The 21,548-nt window shown below is 52.3% G+C and overlaps 1 protein-coding gene across 4 annotated transcripts; it reads right to left on the bottom strand.

Moving 5' to 3' along the window:
• Nucleotides 1-1,042: 1,042 nt before the first annotated feature.
• On the bottom strand, nucleotides 1,043-20,822 carry CLTB (clathrin light chain B). 4 transcript variants are annotated; one of them, XM_005661470.4, is made up of 6 exons: nucleotides 20,428-20,822; nucleotides 14,460-14,506; nucleotides 6,989-7,106; nucleotides 6,675-6,786; nucleotides 4,831-4,884; nucleotides 1,043-1,494 (listed from the first exon to the last, which is right to left on the bottom strand). In XM_005661470.4, exons 1-6 carry the CDS (start codon nucleotides 20,612-20,614, stop codon nucleotides 1,323-1,325), a joined length of 690 nt encoding a protein of 229 aa, XP_005661527.3. In that variant the 5' UTR covers nucleotides 20,615-20,822; the 3' UTR covers nucleotides 1,043-1,322. The 4 variants fall into 4 exon arrangements, with proteins under 4 accessions (XP_005661527.3, XP_020940090.2, XP_020940091.2 ...); XM_021084431.2 differs by having other exon boundaries at nucleotides 14,460-14,503; XM_021084432.2 differs by lacking the exon at nucleotides 4,831-4,884.
• Nucleotides 20,823-21,548: the final 726 nt, after the last annotated feature.

Raw genomic sequence — 21,548 nt, 5'->3', positions numbered from 1 at the left:
CCCAAGTCCTTGTGCATACTAGTTGGGTTCGTTTCTGCTGAGCCAGGATGGGAACTCCCATGGCCACTATTTTTAATGGCTGGTGTTTGCCTTCCCCCTCAAAAAGATTAGTTGAAGTTTTAACTGTACTACCTCAGAATGTAACCTGATTTGGGAATAGGGTCTTTACAGAGGTAATCAAGTTAAAATGAAGTCATCGGGGTGGGCCCTAATCCAATATGAGTGGTGTCCTTTTACAAAAGGGATATTTGGACACAAAAACAGACACATGCAGAGAGGAGACAATGTGAAGATGAACTCAGGATTGTAGTAATGCAGGTACAAGCCAAGGGACACCTGAGGCTGCCAGAAGCTAGAAAAGAAAGCTGCAGCAGTTCCTTCTCTCGTGCCTTTAGAGGGTTCGTGGCCCTGCTGACACCATGATTTCAGACTTGACCTACAGAACAGTGAGACAGTAAATTTATGTTGTTCTAAGGGAGACACTGTGGTACTTAATTATGGCAGCTCTGGAAAACGAATATGGTTGGCAATTACTCAGTATTTTAACACTGTTCAGGTAGCAATGGCTTGAATATAGCCTGTTTGCAACCTCTGCTGCAGGAGATGGTGTAGTCATCAATTGCTTCTCCCAAGTCCACAGAGGAGCAGGGCAGAGGGAGGGGCAGGGTCCTAGCCAATCCCAAAGAAGGTGACTGGGAATGGCTGCCTTTAGCAGCCTCCCACCCAGGCACAGAGGGAGCCTCCATCGGGAAACTCTGGTCTTGCCTCTTCCCACCAAGTCACCTCCCCTCTGGGTGTCTGTGGCTATATGACAGAACAAGAGCATCCCTCTCTCAGGCCTGGTCAGGGGTCAGAAAGGATCAAGCAGCATAGACAGATTGGGACCCCCCCCACTTCCAGCTGAGCACTCCTGGGTTTCCTGGGGAGTAGCCCTACCGTCTCGAGTCCAGGAAGCTGGGAACATTCTAAGCACAAACTGAGCCCTGACACCAGTTGCAGCTTCCAGAGAAATGAGAATGATAATAAATAAGTGTAAAAAGAGTTAACAACACACCCTTTAAGCCAAGAAAAAAAAAAAAATACATCAGGAGGGACAGTCAATTTTGTGGACTGAGAGGACATGTGAGGGGCTGGGCCATAGGGCTGTGAGGGAGTGATGGGCGAGAGGGGTGAACGTCCCTCTTCCCAGCCCTGGGAGATGGGGAGGAACGGGATAGGCTGTGTAGCAGCCACAGGAGGCGTTTTCCCCACCCTGGCCGAAGCAGCTGCTCCTACTCTGCCCGGCCCTGCCCCCGCTTGGCGGCCATGCTGGTGACAGGCTCCTAGCGGGACAGTGGTGTCTGCTTCAGGGACATGAGCACCGAGCGCAGGCGGGACACGTCTTTGCATTGCTTGCTGCTCTTGGGGTTGAAGTCACACAGCTGGGCCACCTTCTCCCACTCTGTACCTGGGGTCTCCTCCTTGGATTCCTTCACAAAAGCCTCCTCGGATGCCCTGCAGGGGAAGACAGGACAGAGGTTTCATAGCTGTCTGCCCTTCTCTCAAAGCAGTGATGCTCTGCTCCCACTGAGCAAGGCTGCCTTGCCCAGCCCACTCTGGGGTACTTTGTCCAGACATCTCCTCCCCAGCCCCGTGCCCTCTGACCTCAGGCCCCCAGGAACAGCCTTGGCAGCAAAGGAAGCCTAGTTTGGTCCTGCCTCAGGACCTTTGCACTTATGGCCACCTCTTCCCCCAGAACTGCTCATGGCTTGTTGCCTCTTATCATTCAGGTCTGAGTGCAGGCCTTAACTCCTCAGATAGGTTTTCCCTTGCCACCCTCGCTCAAGTAGCTCCCTACCTCTGCCCCATCACTCTGTTCATTACCTCTCCATCAGAAGTTCCCAAACTTGGAGTTCCCATCGTGGCTCAGTGGAAATGAACCCACCTAGTATCCATGAGGATGCAGATTTGATCCCTGGCCTTGCTCAGTGGGTTAAGGATCCGGCATTGCTGTAAGCCGTGGTATAGGTCGCAGATGTGGCTCGGATCCCGTGTTGCTACGGGGTAGGCCTGCAGCTGTAGTTCGGATTTGACCCCTAGCCTGGGAAATTCCACATGCCATGGGTTTGGCCCTTAAAAAAAAAAAAAAAAAAAAAAAAAAGAGTTCCCAAACTGGGGCTCCTGACACCTAAAGGTCCTTGGAGGAACTAATGATGCAGTACTTCACCTATTTTCAACATTTCCAAAAACTGGGCAGAGATAACGACATTGAGTTAACCACCTAACTAACTGAAGTCTCTGGTTCGGTATTGCCTCAGGGTTCTGTAGACCCCATAAGTGTTTTCTGAAAAGGTTTGTGGTCAGATATGTATAGAAGAATGAAACAGGATCTTCCAAGGCAGACTTTCAAAGCTGTTGTGCTTACAGACATCAGGAACTTCCACGGTGGAGTGTGCGATGGACATGGAATCTACCATATCCCAAGCATACTTGACTACAGAGCTCTTTTTAGCCCAGAATGACTGCTATCTCTATGGGAGCCTTTGCATTTGGCTAGAATCAAATTAGGGTGAAAACTTGTGGTTTCTTCATCAGAAGTTCTGGCTGCAGTTATAGAAGTCACTGATTAAGGAACAATGAGGAAACAAAATATAGTTAATGTAGTTTAGAGGACAAAACCTAAACGTGGGAGTTGTTAAGACAACCAGGGCTTCTTGGGTGGGGAGGGCGGGGTCTGTGTCCTAGTTGGACAGCAAGTGTCCCTAAAGGCCCTTTCTCCTTGGAAGCACCCCCTGCTCCTCAAGCAGGACCAGTTCTACCACAAGCCAGGCACTGGCTGAAGGCAGGGAGCTCTCCAGGTGATCCCTACAGGATCAGGGATGAGCCAGCCTTGGATGGGTGATCCAGCCCCTCCCTAGTGATCCGGCTTCCCTGCCATGTGCTCATTTCCTAAACTGTACATTGAAGATCAGCGCCTCCACCTGGCTGATCTGTCTCACTGGTCTGAGAATGGAAGAGCATAGCAGGTGTGTGGAGCCCTGGGAAAATGTCAGGTGCTGTGCGGAGTTGGCCAGCTGGGGGGCTGAGGGGAGCCATCGTACGAGCGCCTTCTTCCGGATCAAGACACTCTCCTCCGACTTTGCTGTTCAGAGTGGGGGTTGTGGTCCAGCAGCAGCAGCAGCATGGAGCTTGTTTGAAATGCGGAATCATGGCCTCACCTCCATCCTCCTGAATCAGAATCTCCCTTTTGACAAGAGCCCCTGTGATTTGCAGGCACATGGAAGTCTGAGAAGTGCCGATCTAGATGCTTCCTCTCTTCAGGATTCCCTGAGGTGCTCTTTGGGCCATTTCTTCAGGCGTAACAGGAGCACTGAACCCCCTGTGATATTCCCCAGGGGCGACACCCCTCTGCCATCCCCACTCTCCTGCCAACCTCCTATGGCTCCCTACCGCCTTCAGGATCAAGTCTGAGCTTTTCAACATTGCACAGCAGGCTTTTTGTAACTGGCTCCATACTGACCACCTCCCGCTCTATTCCCACCACCCCAGATACCACAGGCAGCCAGACATTTCCCATCTCCTTGCCTTGGCCCCAGCAGGTTTTCCCACCTAGGATGCCCTCCTCACCCTGCCAACCCAGCACACTCCTTCCCACACTTTTAGGACAGCTGAAGTTTCCACATCTCTGAAGCCTGCCCTGGCTCCCCCAGCAGAGGGTGGCTCCCAGAGCCTGGCATGTCCTTGCATGTGGCTCTTATCACAACAGGTCCTCCCCAACTTGAGGGAACAGACCCTTGTGTGTCTTATTCCTGTTTGACCAGAGACTGGCAGAGGGTAAGCCTAGACAGATGGGAGAGTGGACGGAAGGGAGGGGTGGAAGAGGGGCGGAAGGCTGTTACTCTGATGTGTCCCACGTTCGGTGAGGGAAGGGTTAGCCCAGACGGCGTCAGAGGCTGCCAAGGGCGTACCCAGGATGAGGAACAGCAAATATTTGGCACATACGCACGTGGCAGTCATCACACGTTCATCACTGCATTCTTTTCCCCCAATGCACCCTCCAGGCTGTCACTATCAACCAGCTGGGGTGGCATGAGAGGAAGTCTCTACATCTCAAGTCTGGATTAGTTACAGAAATGATTAGACCCCCAAACCAGGAACACATGAGAGGGGCCCATGGTGGTCTGGGGAGGAGCTTAAGGTCAAATTCAGGCTGAAGCTCTAAGCAGTACACTTGGGGGCAGGAGGAGGGGATGGCTGTGCATTCTTTATACCTCTGGCACCTGCACTCAATGTTTGCTTGCTTGCTTGCTTGCTTTTTCTACAACAGTGGCATATGAAGGTTCCCAGGCTAGGGGTCAAAATGGAGCTGCAGCTGCCAGCCTACACCACAGCCACAGCAATGCCAGATTCTTAACCCACTGGCGAGCGAGACTATGGATCAAACCAGCATCCTCGTGGATACTAGTCGGGTTCATAACCTGCTGAGCCACAACGGGAGCTCCCTCAATGTTTGTCTTGTTCAGTGGAAGACTCACCCACCTCCCACCCGAGAGGCATCTCAGAGGAAGGGAGGTGGCCTGCTTCGCCCTTCGCCTCTCTCACCTGGAGATCTTTTCTTTCTTCTGCCTGGACTTAGCAAAGCTGTCTCCAGGCAGAGTAGAGGCTCAATAAACATTTGCTGGAGGGATGGAGGTGAAGATTGGTGCCTGTACCCGCCTTGCGGGCTCACCGCCTGCTCTGATCATTGCCCCAGGCCCAGCCACACTCATTTATACCCCACAAGCGGGAGACTCAAGAAACTGCTCCGGCCACACACAGGGGCCCTTGCAGAGGAGCAGAGGAGACACGTACACGTAGCCGATGATATCAGCATCTGGCTGCTGGTAGAATGCTTTGTCAGCGATCCTTAGGGGAAAGGGGTTAGGTGGGGGGAAGACGGGATGGCAAGACAGACAGGCAGAGGGTTAAAGAGAAAGAGAGACAGCGTTAGTACCTCCATTGGAGACGAGTTAGGAAGCTCAGTTCTAGAAGGCTTGGCAACTACCCACAGCCCAGAGAACAGGGATTCTCCACCCACCCGAGTGGGTGGTCTTTTCTAAAACTCAGCCCTGATCATGTTATTCCTCCTGTTTATAAACCGTCAGTGGCTCCCCAACTGTGTCTGCCCAACCCTAGCATTCGCGGCCCTGCATGTGTGAGCCCTCATTCCCGCCCTCTCTCCCCCCACTCCCTGGTGCCCGAGCACAATGTCCCTTTCTTTCATACCATGCTGTTCTCTGGTCTAGAATACCCTTCCCAACCCCCATCTTCTTTTTCCTGGTGAACTCCTAAGCATCCTTCAAAGCCCAGGTCTCCAGAGAAAGAAGTCCCCCCAACCTTGCTTCCATAGCCCTCCTGCAGAGGGCTCTACTACTGAGTTCAGCTCTACATGTGTGTTTCTCTCCCCTGAGCTATGTGAGGACACAGACTGGTTCCTTTTCATCTCTGTCTCCCCACTGCCCAGCCCAGAGCCTCATACACAGCAGCTCCTTGAACAGAAGTTGGTGGCTTCCCAGAGCCAGCCTTTCCCTTCCTGGTGGGCCTGGTACCTTGAAGAACACAAAGGCAAGGGCTGCTGGGCAGTGTCCAGTCTGAATCCATTTCTGCAAAGGTGTCCCTGGGTGGGCATCTGCTGTCTTTCCTGCCCATCATCTGTCCCTCTTCTTCCAGGAAGGGCATTCCAATTGTCTGTTGAAGCATCAGCTGCCCCCACTCAGTCCCTGTGGTTTGGGTGGGATGGGACCCCAAGCACCACCCAAGGAATGGGACTATTGCCCAGGCTGCGTCCATCAGAGGAGAGTCCCTCCCCCGAGACCATCACTGGGGCCGGGATGGGCACGTGACCCATACCAGACCAATGACGGTCAGCCCAAGGACTTCGGCAGGAGCTATGGGAGCAAGAGGTTTATTTTTGCTGAAGTTGCCAAGGAAATAGAGCAGAAGCCTGGAGCTGCTGGTGGCCAGCTTTGCCCCCATCCCAGGTGTGCGTGCCTGAGAGGGAGGGCAACGCAGAGGAAAGCGGAGCTGAGAGACAGTAAGAGTAAGCGCTGATGGACTTTGTTGCCGCCCGTGAGCCCACCATGCCTGCATCCCCACCCCTGGCCTTTCCAGTTATATAGGCCACTAATTCTGCCTTTTATTCCTTGGCTGCTCTGGGTCAAAGCATTGTCATTTCTATAAGCAATAAAATCCTGCACACAGCTTGGCTCTTCCCTCCCAGCCAGGCTTGTGTTCCTGTGATGCTGACCGTGGCCACAGGTAGCCCAGGTCAAGCTGTTGCCACTGGGCTCCAGGGCAGCTTGGCTCATGTTCCAGTGGGTCCTGGGACCTCATCTGCTGACTGACAAACTCGATCTTCTCTGTCATGATCAGGAGGTAAGATTCAGGGCTCTGACCTCCGTGCGTGGCTGAGGGAATAGCTCTGGGGGGTTCAGCTTCTCCTTCCTCCCAGCTCTCGCTGCCAAATCACCATCCTCAGTAGTCCCCACACCATAGGTCCTCTCCCTGTCCCCACAGCCCCCTCATGTCCCCATAGGTCCTCTCACTGTCCCCCTCAGCCCCCTTGTGTCCTCATAGGTCCTCTCATGTCCCCATGGTTCCTCTCGCTGTCCCCCCAGCCCTCTCACAGTCCCCAGAGCCCCCTCACATCCTCTCACCGGTTATTGATCTTGTTCTTCTCAACTTGCTCACTCTGGCGCTGGTTCCATTCCTCCAAGTCCTTCTTGGCCTTCTCCCGCCACTCTTGTTCCGTCACTTTGGAGGCAGCATCTGTGACCCCAACAGGTGAATGAGCAGCAGTTTTCCAGCAGGGACATGAGGACACAGCTGTCCTGGCAGCTTCTCCCCTCCATCCCTGGCGGGAGTCCCAGGGCCCATCCTCAACCAAGTCCCCACCCCAACCATGTCCCAAACAGCCAACCCAGTGTCAGGGGCACCCCAGCCCAGCTTCCAGCCCCAGCCCGGCCCTCACCCAGCTCTTGCAGCCGTTTCCGCTGCTCCTCTCTCCACTTGCGGATGCTCTCGGGTTCCTGAGTCAGTCTGTCCGCCTGGGCAATGGCAGCGTAGCCATCAGCTGGACCGTTAGCATCCTAGGATGCAAACACAGGGCGGTGTACCCAGCCTGTCCACCTGCCCAGCTGTCTGTGGCACCCAAGTACCAGGACATCCCTCACATCTCAAACCACCTCGCACCCACTGTCTCCTGCGACTGTACCCTGCCTCTGCACTTGCTGTGTCCTCCGCCAGCAACTCTTCCCCCTGTGTGGCCCTGAGCAAGTCACTCAACCTCTCTGTGCTTCATTTTCCTCCTCATAAAATGGGCTACAAAACAGTGCTCACCCCATCGGGTTAAGATGAGGATAAAATGAGTTCAAAAGTGTAAAGAATTTCAAACGCTTCTTGTCACATGGGGAGTCCCCTGTGTTTCTATCATTAAAGTCCCTCTCTGTTAGTTTTATTTGCCCAATAACCCACAGTCCCAAATGGCCTCACTTTATCATAATGCTTACTTGTCCACTGCCTGTCTCCTCTATCAGAACATCACCCTTGTGTCAGCATATCTTGCCTGTTCTGTTCACTGTCTGTCCCCAGCACCCAGCACAGTGCCTAGCACATAGCAGGTATTCAATAATTGGTTTTTGTTTTTGTTTTTTTAGAGCCACACTCGTGGCATATGGAAGTTCCCAGGCTACGGATTGAATAGGAGCTGTAGCTGGCAACCACAGCCACAGCAACACAGGATCCAAGCCACGTCTGTGACCTATACCACAACTCATGGCAACACCGGGTCCCCAACCCACTGAGCGAGGCCAGGGATCGAATCTGAATCCTCATGGATTCTAGTCGGGTTCATTACTGCTGAGCCACAACAGGAACTCCCTTCAGTAACTGCTTACTGAGTAAACAAGCAGCCCTGCAGTGGACGGCCACAGCTAAAGTTATGCAGTGATGAGAAACTCAGACTCTGGAGTTCTCATTGTGGCTCATCCGGTTAAGGATGCAGGGTTATCTCCATGAGGATGCAGGTTCGATCCCTGGTCTTGCTCTGTGGACTAAGGATCTGGCATTGCTATGAGCTGTGAGCACGCAGATGGAACTTCAGGGTTACATCTCCAGCTGTCTTGGGGGAGAGGGAAGGGCAGGCCTCTGGCAGGGGGGTGCAGCTTGGCTCCTTGGATCAGGCCCACCCTTGGATGTGGCAGTTGGGGCGCTGCCCTTATTTCTCTTTCTTACACAATATTACACTTCACTTGAGAGAGTCTCATGACATCTCAAGGGGACTTTCCAGGGTCCTAATCTGGACAACACAAGTTGACCACTGACGTTGGACTGAATGGATGAACAGATGTTGAGGCTCAGGGATAGGAATCAACAAGACAGTCGGTTGTCTGGGAGCCTGGCAGAGGGAGTCCCTCACAAACGAGGACTATGGCTAGGGCACATGCATAACATAGGTCAGGAAAAGAGGAGGGACCAGGGAGGGCATGACCTTTCTAGCCTGGAAGCAGAGTAGGCTGGGAAGATGTAGGGAAAGGGCATTGTAGACCAAGGGCCAGCAATATAAGGACCACGTGAGGCCAGTGCCTTTGGGAAAATCTGAGTACAGAGATGCCAGCAGGTGCGGAGGAGATGGGGTGGGACAGGTGCACTGAAGAGGGTCCTCTGGGCAGAAGTCATCCTGCAATATCCTTCAGCGTCCACCATCTCCATCAAGACCATCCTAAATTGTAGTTCCCATTGTGGCTCAGTGGGTTAAGAACCCGACTATCATCCATGAGGATGTGGGTTTGATCCCTGGCCCCGCTCAGTGGGTTAAGGATCCAGTGTGGCCACAAGATGCAGCTTGCATCCTGCATTGCTGTGGCTGTGGTGTAGGCCAGCAGCTGCAGCTCTAATTGAACCCCTAGCCCGGGAACTTCCATAAGCCGCACCCATGGCCCTAAAAAAAAAAAAAAAAAAAAAAAAAAGACTGCCCTACATTAAGACTCACAGGTTAGGAGTTCCAGTTGTGTCACAGTGGAAACAAACCTAATTAGTATACATGAGGACACGGGTTTGATCTTGCTCAGTGGGTTAAGGATCCCATGTTGTGTGAGTTGTGGTATAGGTTGCAGACACGACTTGGATCTGACATGGCTGTGGCTGTGGCCAGCAGCTACAGCTCCGATTCAACCCATAGCCTGGGAATGTCCATATGTTGCAGGTGCAGCCCTAAAAACAAACAAACAAAAAAAAAACTCACTGGTTATAATGCTTTAAAACTTGCAGAGAACTTGCAATTAAACAGTTCTCTTTGGTCTTTACAACCCTACATGGTGGGGTTTATTCTTGCTTTACCAGGTAGCAAAAGTCTAGCTCCAAAGTCCTAAGGTCACCCAGCCAGGAACCAGCAGAGCCAGAATTCAAACTTGAATTCCTGGGTGTAAGCATACTGGCCACATGTAGTCAATAGGGACCAAAGTCACTTCTGTGTTATGTGATTTTTTTTTTCCCTGATAAGTCCCCCTTTCCAAGATTAGAGACGGTACCCCGTCTTCCCACCACCCCATTCCCCATCTCTCTCTCATACCCACGCACATTCCCCCTTTGGCTCACTTAGTGGCTACCTCAAAGGTTTATAAGAAGCCTCCAGAGCTGCAGAGCACTTTTCTAACAGACCAGTGAAAACCTCTAATCCCCATTTTACAAATGAGAAATCCAGCTCAGGGCAGTGACTAGAGCAAAGTGGTCCATCTGGGAAAAGCCAGAAATGAGGCCCAGGTTGTTCAACTCCATCCAAACTCATCTGCCACAGCCCACCTCAGCGCGCCAGTCTGGGTGTAGGAGCAGCCTTGAGAAACTGTTCGGACCCCCAGTACTTCGCCAAGCCCCTAGGAACAGCCACACTGTACATCCAGCGGCACTCCTCAGTGTGGTCTAAGCACATTGCGCCCAGAAGTGGCCATGCCCCAGGCCCTGGGTGCAAAGACTGGCCAAGCTGGGCTTGCCTCTTCCTTCACTGGCCCACGAGCCGCACAGCCCACTGATGTGCTCCAGATGGGAGCTGTGCCCGTCCCAGCCCCACCCAGCCAGCCAGGTCCCTCCCGCCTGCAGGTACACCTGCCCTGCACCTGGAGTCTCTTTGGGTTCCCCCTGCACACACTTCTCTGCAGCAGGCACCAGGCTCCAGGCAAGCCCTGGACTGTCTTCCCCTCTGTGCCTTTGCACATGCTGTCCTCTCAGCCAGGACCACCCACATCCCCCTGGGCAGCTGGAAACCCACTTCTGGTCCCCGTTCCTATTGCACTCTTTTGATTTCAATGCATCATTTGCTGCCTGTGCCCGGTTCAAGTCCCAGCTCTTCCTGTGCATTCTCCTCCTCATCTATAAAATGGGGATATTGACAGAACCTACATTGTAGGGGTGCTGGGAGGATGAAATGAGTTAATCCATGTAAAGTTTTTGGGTTGTACCTGATAACATAGTAAGAAACCACATTCCTGGCTTTTGATACCAGCCCCATACCTGAGCCCTTGACATCTTGCGCTACCACCATGACTTTCTGGTCTCCAACCTCTATCAGAAGTGAGTTGTTTTACATGCACCCCTATGTTCATAGCAGCACTATTCACAATAGCCAAGACGTGGAAACAACCTAGATGTCCATGGACAGAGGAATGGATCAAGAAGGTGTGGTACACATATATAATGGAATACTACTCAGCCATGAAAAAGAATGGAATAATACCATTTGTAGCAGCAAGGGTGGACCTAGAGATGATCATACTGTGAATTAAGTCAGAAAAAGAAAGATAAATATCATATGATATCACTTATATGTGAACTCTAAAATATGACACAAATGAACTTTTAGGAAACAGAAACAGACTCAGAGACAGAGAACAGACTTCTGGCTGCCTAGGAGAGGGGTGAGGGTGGGGGCGGGGTGGAAGAGGGAAGGATTGGGAGTTTGGGGTTAGCAGATGCAAGCTATTACTTATAGGCTGGAGAAACAACAAGGTCCTAGTGTATAACACAGGGAACTACATTCGATATTCTGTGATTAAACCCCAATGAAAAAGAATATTTTTAAAAAGAATAGATATCCATGTATAACAAAGAAAAAACAAGTAAGCTCTTGGAGGACAAATGCACGTTGGATTTGCCTCTACCTCCACCGCCCTGAGCACAGTGTGTTCGTACCCAGAGAGAGTGAGCTGACTGAAGGGAGCAATGAGGAGCTGCCTGCAAAGCGACGTGGAGGGCGCAGGAACAGCCTGGGACACAGCATAGCAGGCCCTGGTCTTTAAGTCCCCTCCTGCCTCTCACTGGATGTACGACCTTTGAGAAGTCCCTGTGTCCCTGTGAGCCAGCCTGCACAGCCACATCGCCACAACCAGTAAAAGCACAGGGGTGATGCCCGAAGACAAGGTCCTGAGAAGCTATTAGCTGGCTCCTCTTCTCCGGCTGCTCTGGACTTACTTTCCTCCTCTGCCCCTGCTGGTGAACAATGAGCATGAGTGGGCCACAGCAGGGCTCCTCTTTAATAACGGTCCCAGTGAGGAAATCGGGTCAGCTGCCAGGAGGGCTCACCAGGGCCTTCAGGAGTGCTCGGAGCCCCTCCCCAGCTGAGAGGGAAGGAATCGGGAATGGCTGGGACCATGAGGCAGGTGGCTGCAGTCAGGGCCAGGCTTGTCTCAGCCCAGCTCTGCAGCACCCCTCTCCTGAGGGACCCCACTGCAGGACACTGGACATCACCACAAAGCCCTCCGTGGGCCAGGCTGGCCAAGCATGTGCTGTGACTCCAGGTACAGCCAGGAGCATGAGGCCTGCCTGATCTCTGGGATTAACCAGCTAGAGCTAAGCTGAGCTGAGCTGAGCTGTTGATTCCTCTAAGTAGCTCAGGGGGGATAATGGGAGTGGGTGGGGGAAGGGAGAGAGCATGAGAAGGAGGAGGGAGACCTATAGGGACTTTCTCTCCCTGTCCCTCCCAGGGTCAGAAAGAGCATAGGTGCCAGCAGGCTTATCCTTGGGCCTTGCAGGGAGCAGGTGTGTAGCTAGACTCCCTAGCAGCCCATAGGCTGCCAGAAGTGATTAAGAAAGGGAGCAGCAGAGTTCCCATTGTGGCTCAGTGGAAAAGATCCCGACTAATATCCATGAAGATGCGGGTTCTATCCCTGGTCCCCCCTGGTCTCGCTCAGTGTTAGGGATCCTGCCTTGACACAAGCTGCAGCTCCGATTCGACCCTTAGCCTGGGAACTTCCATATGCCACAAGTGCAGCCCTAAAGAAAGTGGAAGGAAGGAAGGAAGGATGGAAGGAAGGAAGGAAGGAAGGAAGGAAGGAAAGAAAGAAAGAAAGAAAGAAAGAAAGAAAGAAAGAAAGAAAGAAAGAAAGAAAGAAAGAAAGAAAGAAAGAAAGAAAACAGGAAAGTTCTACCCAGTACCCTTGGAAAAGGTGGGGGTGGGGGCAGCAGTACAAGCAAGGCTCCTCCTCCTCCCCCCCACCCCCAGCACCAGCCAGACTCAGTTCTACGCTCCATCCTAAGGAAAGTCTGCAGGTGCTTCCCATCCTCCACCCGGCCTCTGTGGCCTGTCCCGTCCAGCAACAACGGGGTGGTACAGAGGGCACCCGACCAGAGGCAGGAGATCTAGATGAACCAGAACTTAGCCTTCTGAATGCCTTGCCTCATCTGTGACACCTCCCCTGCCTGTGAGGATGCTAGGGTGGCACCTCCACGAAATGATTTATAGCTAAACAGACCTGGGGTTATTCTTGGCAGTGGTGAGAATAAGAGATGGGGGAGGAGGCCCAGGGTTCCTCAGAGCCACTAAATACAAAGGGAGGCTGGGGCCAGGGAGGGAGAAGCCCTCAACATCCTAATGTATAGAGAGGGAGAATCATCCTGCTCATGGTGTTAACTTGGTCTTCGGTGGTTTCAAGTGTATCTCCAGGGCCACTTTGGGATGCAGACCTTTTGGGTCAAAGCAAGTCCTTTCAAGCCTGCATCTCAATGCTCTGCCAAACTGCATGGGTGTCTTTGGTGCTCTTAGGCCCAAGGAGACACAGAGCTCTTCAAGTCCTAGAGACTGACTTTTTAGCTTGCTGGTAGTTGAGTAATTTTCCAGAAATGGGACTTGGCCCGTTGCCCTGTGTAAGGTACCTGCCCATCCCTCTTACATAAGAAAGTATTGTTTGTTCTCACTGAGGATTTAGGAGGCCAGCTCCTCAATGAGGCTGAGCTCAGGAAATCCTGAAGCTGCAGCCCCAGCCATCAAGGGTCTTTGACCCAGTCTAGTGGGAACTAAGGCTTGTCCAATGAAGGTTTGGCCCCACTCAGGCACTTTTGGGTGGGGAGGTGAAGACTGTTGCATCTGTAGGATGCTGCTTGTGGTCCAAGTTCTTTAAGTACTTTTAAAACCATTTGTGTATGTATAAGGTGAGGGGGTTAGGTAAGGGCAGAGAGAAACAATCTTTAACCAGAAATATCTTTACTAGCTGTTTTTTAGGGTGCATGTGTTAGAGGATCACTACAAAGAATTTTAAGACAATCCAATGAAAGTAAAAGCCCTTTTCTTATTCCCCCCTTCTCCCCCAACCTCAGGGCTAATCACTGCTAACAACTGGTACACATCCTTTCAGATCTTTCATGCAAACGAACTTCTAAAATTAAAAAAAAAAAAAACCAGGACCGTACTCTGCATAGTATCCTGCAAGCTGCTTTTCCATTTACTATATTATGGGCATCTTTTCTTATCAATACAGAAAGCTCTGATGGCTCTTTATAAACGACAACATGGTTTTCCAGTTGACCTACCCGGGTCCCTGTTGCTAAGCACTTAGGTTGTTTCCAGTTTGTCTGTGATTATAAATAATCCTGCAAAGGATCTGAGTGTTCTTGTCCAGTTATTTCCTTAGGGAAAATCCTGAGACGTGGAATCTCTGGATCCAAGGCCTGCCCAGTTAAAATGCTCGACTTGGTGGATATGGGCCGTGGGTTCTGCCTCCCATCAGTGGCACATATGTGTGCAGGGCCCTGTGTTTCCTTTAGTCCATGCCACTGAGGGCCACTTTCTCTCTCTCTCTCTGGAAGCTGGACACCACCATGGGCAACCTGAGGCCACAGCCCATGGATCCCCCTCTCTAACGGTCCTTATTCTTCATCCCCTTTTCCTACATAATTGAAAAAACATGTCAAAATCTTTCCAGTGTTCCCATCCCAATGAACAGAACTTAAAGCCCTAATCCTACTCAGGGTGAGGGTCATAACTTACTGAGACCCAAGCTGTCCATCCTTCCCCCTGCTGGGACAGAATCCTTTTTTCTTTCTTAGCCATACCCACAGCATATGGAAGTTCCCCAGGGCCAGGGATTGACCCCTTGCCACGGCAGCAATCTGAGCTGCTGCAGTGACAATGCCAGATCCTTAACCTGCTGCTGTCCCTAGGACAGACTCTTACTTACCTGAAACACATCTCCATTGACTGTGGTCCCCATGTCCTCAGGACCTGCTAGAAAGAGAACAAGGACACAGCATCACTCATTTGTTCACCTGACAGCAAGCAGGAAATGGTCCTACATTAGCGCCCGAGCCAAGCTCTGTGTATGCCCACGTCTGTACTGACCCCACAGACACAGACAAAACGGATAAATAAATAACCTGGGCTCCATCCCTGACTCCACAAAGCCTCCTCACAGCCATTATCACATCGGATTTTCACCACAGCCTCTGCTGAAGTTGCTATCAACCCATTTTACAGATTCTCAAACTGAGGCTCAGAGAGGCTAGGCGGTTGCCCAAGGTCACCCAGCCAGTAATTGCTCCTCACCTACCTGCAGTGAATTTCCCCACAGCCACAGCTGGGAATGACCCAACTATCTGTGGAACCTGTGCCAGGGGAGCAGGCAGAGGTGCTGGAGGCTGAGGGCGGGGTCCGAGAGGTCTAAGGCAGAGAGCCCTGCGCGTCTCGGGCTGCCCCTGCATGCCCTGAGCAACTGCTCCACCTGGGAACCGAAGCCCCCACCAGGCAGCACCTGGCCTACTTTTCCTCCTCCTGCCCCTCCCAGAAGGATTTTATTTTGCCCTCAACAATGACTCCTACCAGTCCCTTTCCCTGACATCAATAGACTAAGAAGTCACAAATGCCTATGGCTTCTGCTGCAACAGGGTCCCTCAAAGTTGCCCTTTACCCTCTGCCCTCTGTCCCCTGCCTGGCCCACCTGTACAACTACTTTGTCCTGCAGGTGGCGAGCACCTGGAGGGGAACACCTGTGTCCATTATCCTCACCACTGGCGCCCCATGGCCCCGCCCAGTACCTGCGATTTAGGAAGCACTCAGAAACAGTTTGCTGAATAAACACATGAATCAATGCATTAAAAAAAGAAGGAATAGGAGTTCCCGTCGTGGCGCAGTGGTTAACGAAACCGACTAGGAACCATGAGGTTGCGGGTTCAATCCCTGGCCTTGCTCAGTGGGTTGAGGATCTGGCGTTGCCATGAGCTGTGGTGTGAGTTGCAGACGCGGCTCGGATCCCGAGTTGCTGTGGCTCTAGTGTAGGCCGGTGGCTGCAGCTCCGATTAGACCCCTAGCCTGGGAACCTCCATATGCTGTGGGAACAGCCCTAGAAAAGGCAAAAAGACAAAAAAAAAAAAAAAAAAAAAAAAAAGAAGGAATACTGGCTTTTGTCCACTCATAGGCATCCCTGCCTCCATCTTCACCCTCTCTCAAACTTCTTTCAAGCCAATCTCCAGGGCTGATGTTTTGAAAAGCATACACTTACCTATGTCACTCCTCTAGTTGAAAATATAAGGCACAGGAGTTCCCGTTGTGGGTCAGTGGGTTATGACCTTGACTAGTATCCATGAGGACATGGGTTCGATCCCTATCCTCACTCAGTGGGTTAAGGATCTGGCATTGCTGTGGCTGTGGCGTAGGCCTGCAGTTGCAGCTCTGATTCGACCCCTAGCCTGGGAAGTTCCATATGTCATGGGTACAGCCCTAAAAATATATATATATATTTTTTAATATATATATGTTATATATATAAATGTTTTATATATATATAACATAAACATTTATATATATTAACATATATAACATTTATATAGCATATATATAAAACATTTTATATGTTTTTATATATATATGTTTATATATATATTATATATATAAAACATAAACCAAAAAGAAACCCACTTCCCATGGCCCAACAGTGGCCTATAGGGCCTGCTCCTTCCTTGGGGACTCCCCTCTACCTGGAAAGCTCTTCCGCCCATTTCTACATGGGCTGCTCCCTCACTCCCTTTAGCCTCTGCTCAAACATCGCCTTACTAGAGGCCTTCTTGCCCACCCCCGACGTTCATCCTCCAGCACCCCTACCTCCTCCCCTGGGCAGTATTTTCTCTAGAGCACCTACCACAGCCTGATATGTTTATTTCTGTATGTGCTTATTATCTGTTTTCCACACTTGAATGTACCCTCCATGAGGACAGGGACTTGTTTTGTCTGCTGCCAGGGTCCAGCATCTAGAACAGTGCCTAGCACACAATAGGGGCTCAATAAATATTTGTTGAATAAGTACACTGAACCTGGGACCGCAGGCCGTGGGGCTCTTTACAATCGGGCCCCGCCCAGTTTACCTGCCTTCCTTCCCACCAGCCCCTCCCACAAACCCTATTCTGGTTTCCTCCTTCCCCAAACACACCCCATGCCTTCCTTATTACTTCACTCACTAAGGAAAGCTCTTTCTTTTTCTTTTTGTTTTTCTTTTGCTTTTTCAGGGCGCACCCGAGGCTTATAGAAGTTCCCAGGCTAGGAGTTCAATCAGAGCTGTAGCTGCTGGCCTACACCACAGCCAGAGCAATGAAGGATCAGAGAGCCCCATCTGTGACCTACACCACAGCTCATGGCAACGCCAGATCCTGAGCAGGGCCAGGGATCGAACCCGCATCCACATGGATACTAGTCAGGTTGGTTGCCACTGAGCCACCCCGAGAACACCCAGGAATGCTCTTTTGGATCCAGTTCACAAGTCACATCCTCCAGGAAGTCCTCCACTACTTCCCTGGGCACTGATGGAAGGTCTCACCTCTGGGGTATCCCAGAATATTGTACAGCAACCCCCACCCTCTTATGCAATTACTGTGACCTCCCAGGGGTCATGCCCTCCCTTATCGGGCTCTGTACCCGCTTCCACTCCTAAGAGTGAGCATTAAGTGTTGGCTACACAGAAGCTGAATTGCTCTCTGGGGGCCCACTGTTATCTGTAAGACCTGAGGACTCTCAGAAACTGCAATGTGTCTTAGCCAAGAACCACAGGAGGCTACAGGGGATCACCACAGATGGACAAGTACACTTGACCGATCAGATAGAGTCATGAGCATCAGGGCTTTCAGCTTGGGGAAGAGAGGGATATGCAATTCCATGGAAATCATCCCCAGCTGCTATAAATTAGAATCAACTCTGTTTTCAGAATCGGTGGATAGATTTTTGACCCAGCCTTGTCAGCCATCCTCCCTACTCATTCAAATAGGGTTTCTCCTACATGGGAGGCCTAGTCCCTAAATCTGTGGCATCTTCTGCAAAGGGGCTTCTCCTGGTACATCTCTCCCACCAGGTCTTATGTTACCAGGGTCCACTCACCAATATGCTGGTCTTGTGAGCTTGGAGTTCCCGGAGCGGAAGCTGGGCTACCGCACTCCACCCTGACCAGTCCCAGTCTCAGGCCCCTTGTTCACAGGAGCTGCCAGCTGCTGACCTTGGCCTCCAGAAAATCTCTGTGCCCCAGTCTCTCAGCCCCATGGCATTCCTCTGGAAATGAGGCTTCAGCCTCTTTGGGAATCGGCACACACCCACACATGGAATTATGAGTCTGTTCCCACCCTGCTTTCTGACATGTTGAGAACCATGTGTCCACAGTCCAAAGCCAGCAGAGCAGGAGTGAAGACACAAGTCCCGGGGATAAACCGGGTGTTGCTTGTCTCAGATCCCTGACCTCTTTCAGAACAGGGACAGACAGGGTCCAGAACATTCCTGGGAGCTTACTGAGGCCCATCAGGGGAAATGGGCTTGCCGGAAAATGACTGGGCAAGTCAAGGGCAGAGCCAGGGCTGGCTCATAGAAATCTGGGTGTGAAAATGTAAACCTCCTGGGCCCTTCCCAAGGCTGATGAATGGAAACATAGTATCCATTGCTCGGGCTGGCCACAGTTCCAGCCCCAGAAGACTCAAAGGAGCTCAGGCTCAGGTCTACACCAAACACCATTCCCCAAGGGATAGCTGGGGGCCCAAAATCAGGGCACTCAGCGCAGGGGCGTCATTTCCGAGATGAGACTCAGAAGTGATGAGTGGTGCTGGCTGCTGAAGTCAGCTTCCGCCCCAGCTCCCAGCAGCCTGAGGCACATTTTCTGCATCTCAGCCAGGCCTCTGGCACTCAGCATGGGTCTGGGGGGATAACTTGCTCAGTAGCATCTAGGCTTAGGGGATCAGATCAATTCCATCCTGCCTACCCATCTATTGAGCTGCCATCCCATAACACCTCCCCTATCGCTGGGCGCTGCTCAGCAGAGCAGCTGGACCTTTGCAGTTTTCAGTGGTCGTGCATCTGGGAGACCCAGAGAGGGCGGTGTCCCTGCTTCTCCCCTTGCCACCAGGCCTGGGGCCAATCAGTGCACCACTACCCCTGCCAGAAAGGGAACTTCTCATCCAGGCTGTAAACCTTGGAGTCCCACTTTCCTGGGAGAGGTCCCAGCCTGCTTAACGCCCAGCTGCCTCCGGCTGCCTTCCACCTGACTTCTACCTTCTTCTCTCTGGGGTGGTTCTAACATGGGCTCTCCCAGCAAGGCCTCGCCCAGGCCAACCAGAGTGGGGAAGCTGGTGGTCTCAAGGGGGAGGTGTGGACCAATGAATACCGGTGTATGAACGTCGGCCCGCATTTCCTAGAAATTCCCTGGGATGTATAAGGGTCCATACTGAGATATTAGGAGTTGCTGTTTCTCCAGATGACCCCCACAGCTGACCTGTTTGAGTAGCAAAAGACTCCCCCTCCCTACCTTCATATCCTATCACCTCCCAGGGTGACTGTCATAGCATTTGAAAGAGCATGGAGCCCAGAGTTGGGAGGCCTGGAATCAAGTCCCAGATCTGTCACTCATGGCTGTGCGACTTTGTGAAAGATACTCAGATCTCTGGGCCTCTGGTTTCTTATATGTTAAAAAAGACTTGTTAGGTTTTTTGTGCCAAGGAAATACAGAGATGCTCCCAGTTCCTCTAGCCCCAGGAACTATCTTATTCATATCTGCATCCCCACTGGGCCTGGCCAATAGTAGGTGCTCAGTAAATGTTGAATGAATGCAAACATGACTCTAAGGAGACTTTCTTGTAAGCAGTTTTTAAAAACAGATGAGCTACCGTTTATTCCAACAGGCTGATAAACCCCCACTAAAATGACAACATTAAGAGGAAGCAAAGGCTGTTTGGGATTCACCCATGAAGGTGATGTCTACTTTTTTACTAAACACTTCAAGAAATTGTTCTTTCAAGCAGAACCAGAGCAGGGATATTGTTGATGAACATGCTAGTGCAAAGATCAGGCTCCAAACCCTGAGTCTGAAGCTATCCACAATAGCCCTGGGCCACCTTTGGACAACCACTAAGTTACAAACCCCAGGAGGACAGGACCACATTTGACTGAAACCCCCCCACACCCCCACCTCCCTGCCCCCATGCTGGGGTCTAATCCAGAGCCAGGCATCTGGAAGACAATGTGGTCAGGTGGGAAGGGCTTAGAGTCTGAAAGAAATAGATTTAGAGTCCTTTCTCTGCCACTTACTAGTTGTTTCAGTAGTGTACCTTTTGAGCCTCAGTTTTGCCATCTCTGAGATGGGTTTAAGAATGTACATGAAATGATTAAATGTAAGTCAAATGCCAAGATCAATGACTGCAGGATGGCAGGTGGTCCCCAGGGAAGGTTTGTGAGTTCTCACCCAGTGCCCCTGCTCTCCCAGCCGTAGGAAGGAGCTAAGTCTGAGGGGCAGGGAGGTCTTGGGTTCTGCCCACAACTGCAGGGCTCAGCCTGGGCCAGCCAGCCTCCTGGGACGCTCAGGAGAGAGTCTCAGGGCTGGGCAGTGTTGGATTCCAGAGCTGGGCAGTAGCAGAGTTGACTTGGGGATGAAATGTCACGCTGAATTTCTATCCTGGGAGCCACCAGATCCACAGCTCCAGGGGGGCCCTCAGATGGGGGAATCTCCACAAGACTCCCCTCCCCCATTTCTTCCAGGTCCACTCAGGTACACACAGTCCCAGGCCTGCTCCCGGCTGGCCATACATAGCAGGCCCTCTTCACTCGACCGCAGGGCCCCGAGACCGGTACCCCGGGTGCGAGCTGCAGCACCCCCCCCCCGCCCCAGTCCCCAGGCTACCGCGCTGACTCACCCCCACTCGCTAGTCCCGGCTGCGCGAGGGCCGCCTGGCTGCCGGCAGGTGCCCCGAAGCCCTCGTCATTCTCTATGCCCGCGATTTCACTCTCCTGCTGGGCCAGGAAGGCAGCCGCCGGGTCCTCCTCGGCAACCTCAGGGGCCCCGCTCTCCGATGACGAGAAGAAGCCAAAGTCATCAGCCATTTTCCCCGCGTCTCTGCTGAAGCGTCCGCCTGGCCCTTGGCTCTGCCCGGCGCGTGCCCCGCGCTGCGCCCGGCGGCCGCGACACTGTCACCCGAGCCGCCTGGGGGAGCCGGCCTCGGCGGGGACGGGCTCGGCGCGGCGGCCCCGCACTTCCTCTCTGCCACCGGGCCCGGCTTCCCTGTCACTGCGGCGGCAAGCGGGAGGAGCCGGGACGGGAATGCGGTGATGTCACCGGCCGAGGGAGGGGGCCCGCAGGACGGCCGGAGGTCGCCTCGCAGCGGCCACAGGAGGGCGTCAGCAGGACGGAGGCGCAGCCGGAGGGGCCCGAAGGCCGGGGCCGCGCTCCCTACTCCCGCCAAGCAGCGCGCATTTCCAGGGCACCAGTGGTGACAGGGTGCAGCTCTGGCCCGGTCTAGAGGTGAAGCGGACTGGACAGAGGGATTATAGTGAGCACAGGCCACCAGAGGAAGGCAGCCTGGAGGACCTCGAGAGCACGGAGGGGGTGGTCGCTGTGCAACCTGACTCCTGATTCATTCTGCAAAATTTCTTCTCCTAAACTGGGTGGATATTATGAATCCCATTATTAGGAGCCTTGGAGAGGTGGCATTAAGTCTCATGCCTTCGTGGCATCTTTCCTGCAAGTCCTGGGCCTTTCCCGCAAGGCCACGTTGCTTCCGTCCAATTTTTATACATTTCTCTTCATTGGAGAGGCTTCACTTCACACCAGCAGAGTTTATGTGACCTGACTGGGTCCCTACTCGAAGGCTGGGCCCCTTAAATATTCCTTAAGTAAGAACCAGCCTAAGAAAGACAGGTCTGATTTATCCAGGCAGCCTGCCACTCCTCCAGCCAGTCGTCTTCAGGAAACAGTCTCCAAAATATAATAAAATCCAGTCTTGGCCAAGGGGAGATTACAGTCTAGGAGACTAACAGA

Source organism: Sus scrofa, chromosome 2, assembly GCF_054392235.1.
Source record: "Sus scrofa isolate SSC_HxYL_T2T_F1_AM1 chromosome 2, Sscrofa_HxYL_maternal_Yorkshire_Landrace_v2.0, whole genome shotgun sequence".
Taxonomy (NCBI): Eukaryota; Metazoa; Chordata; class Mammalia; order Artiodactyla; family Suidae; genus Sus; species Sus scrofa.
Note: the sequence above shows the minus strand (reverse complement) of the source record. Positions and strands in the feature narration are given on the sequence as shown.

Excerpts from the sequence above, each read along its gene's own strand:
- CLTB (XM_005661470.4), bottom strand. The coding sequence starts at position 20,614 with ATGGCTGATGACTTTGGCTTCTTCTCGTCATCGGAGAGCGGGGCCCCT. Across the intron at positions 6,787-6,988 it reads GAAACGGCTGCAAGAGCTGG|ATGCTGCCTCCAAAGTGACG; the intron begins GTGAGGGCCGGG and ends TTGGGGTCACAG. Across the intron at positions 1,495-4,830 it reads GCTGATATCATCGGCTACGT|GGCATCCGAGGAGGCTTTTG; the intron begins GTACGTGTCTCC and ends CTTCCCCTGCAG.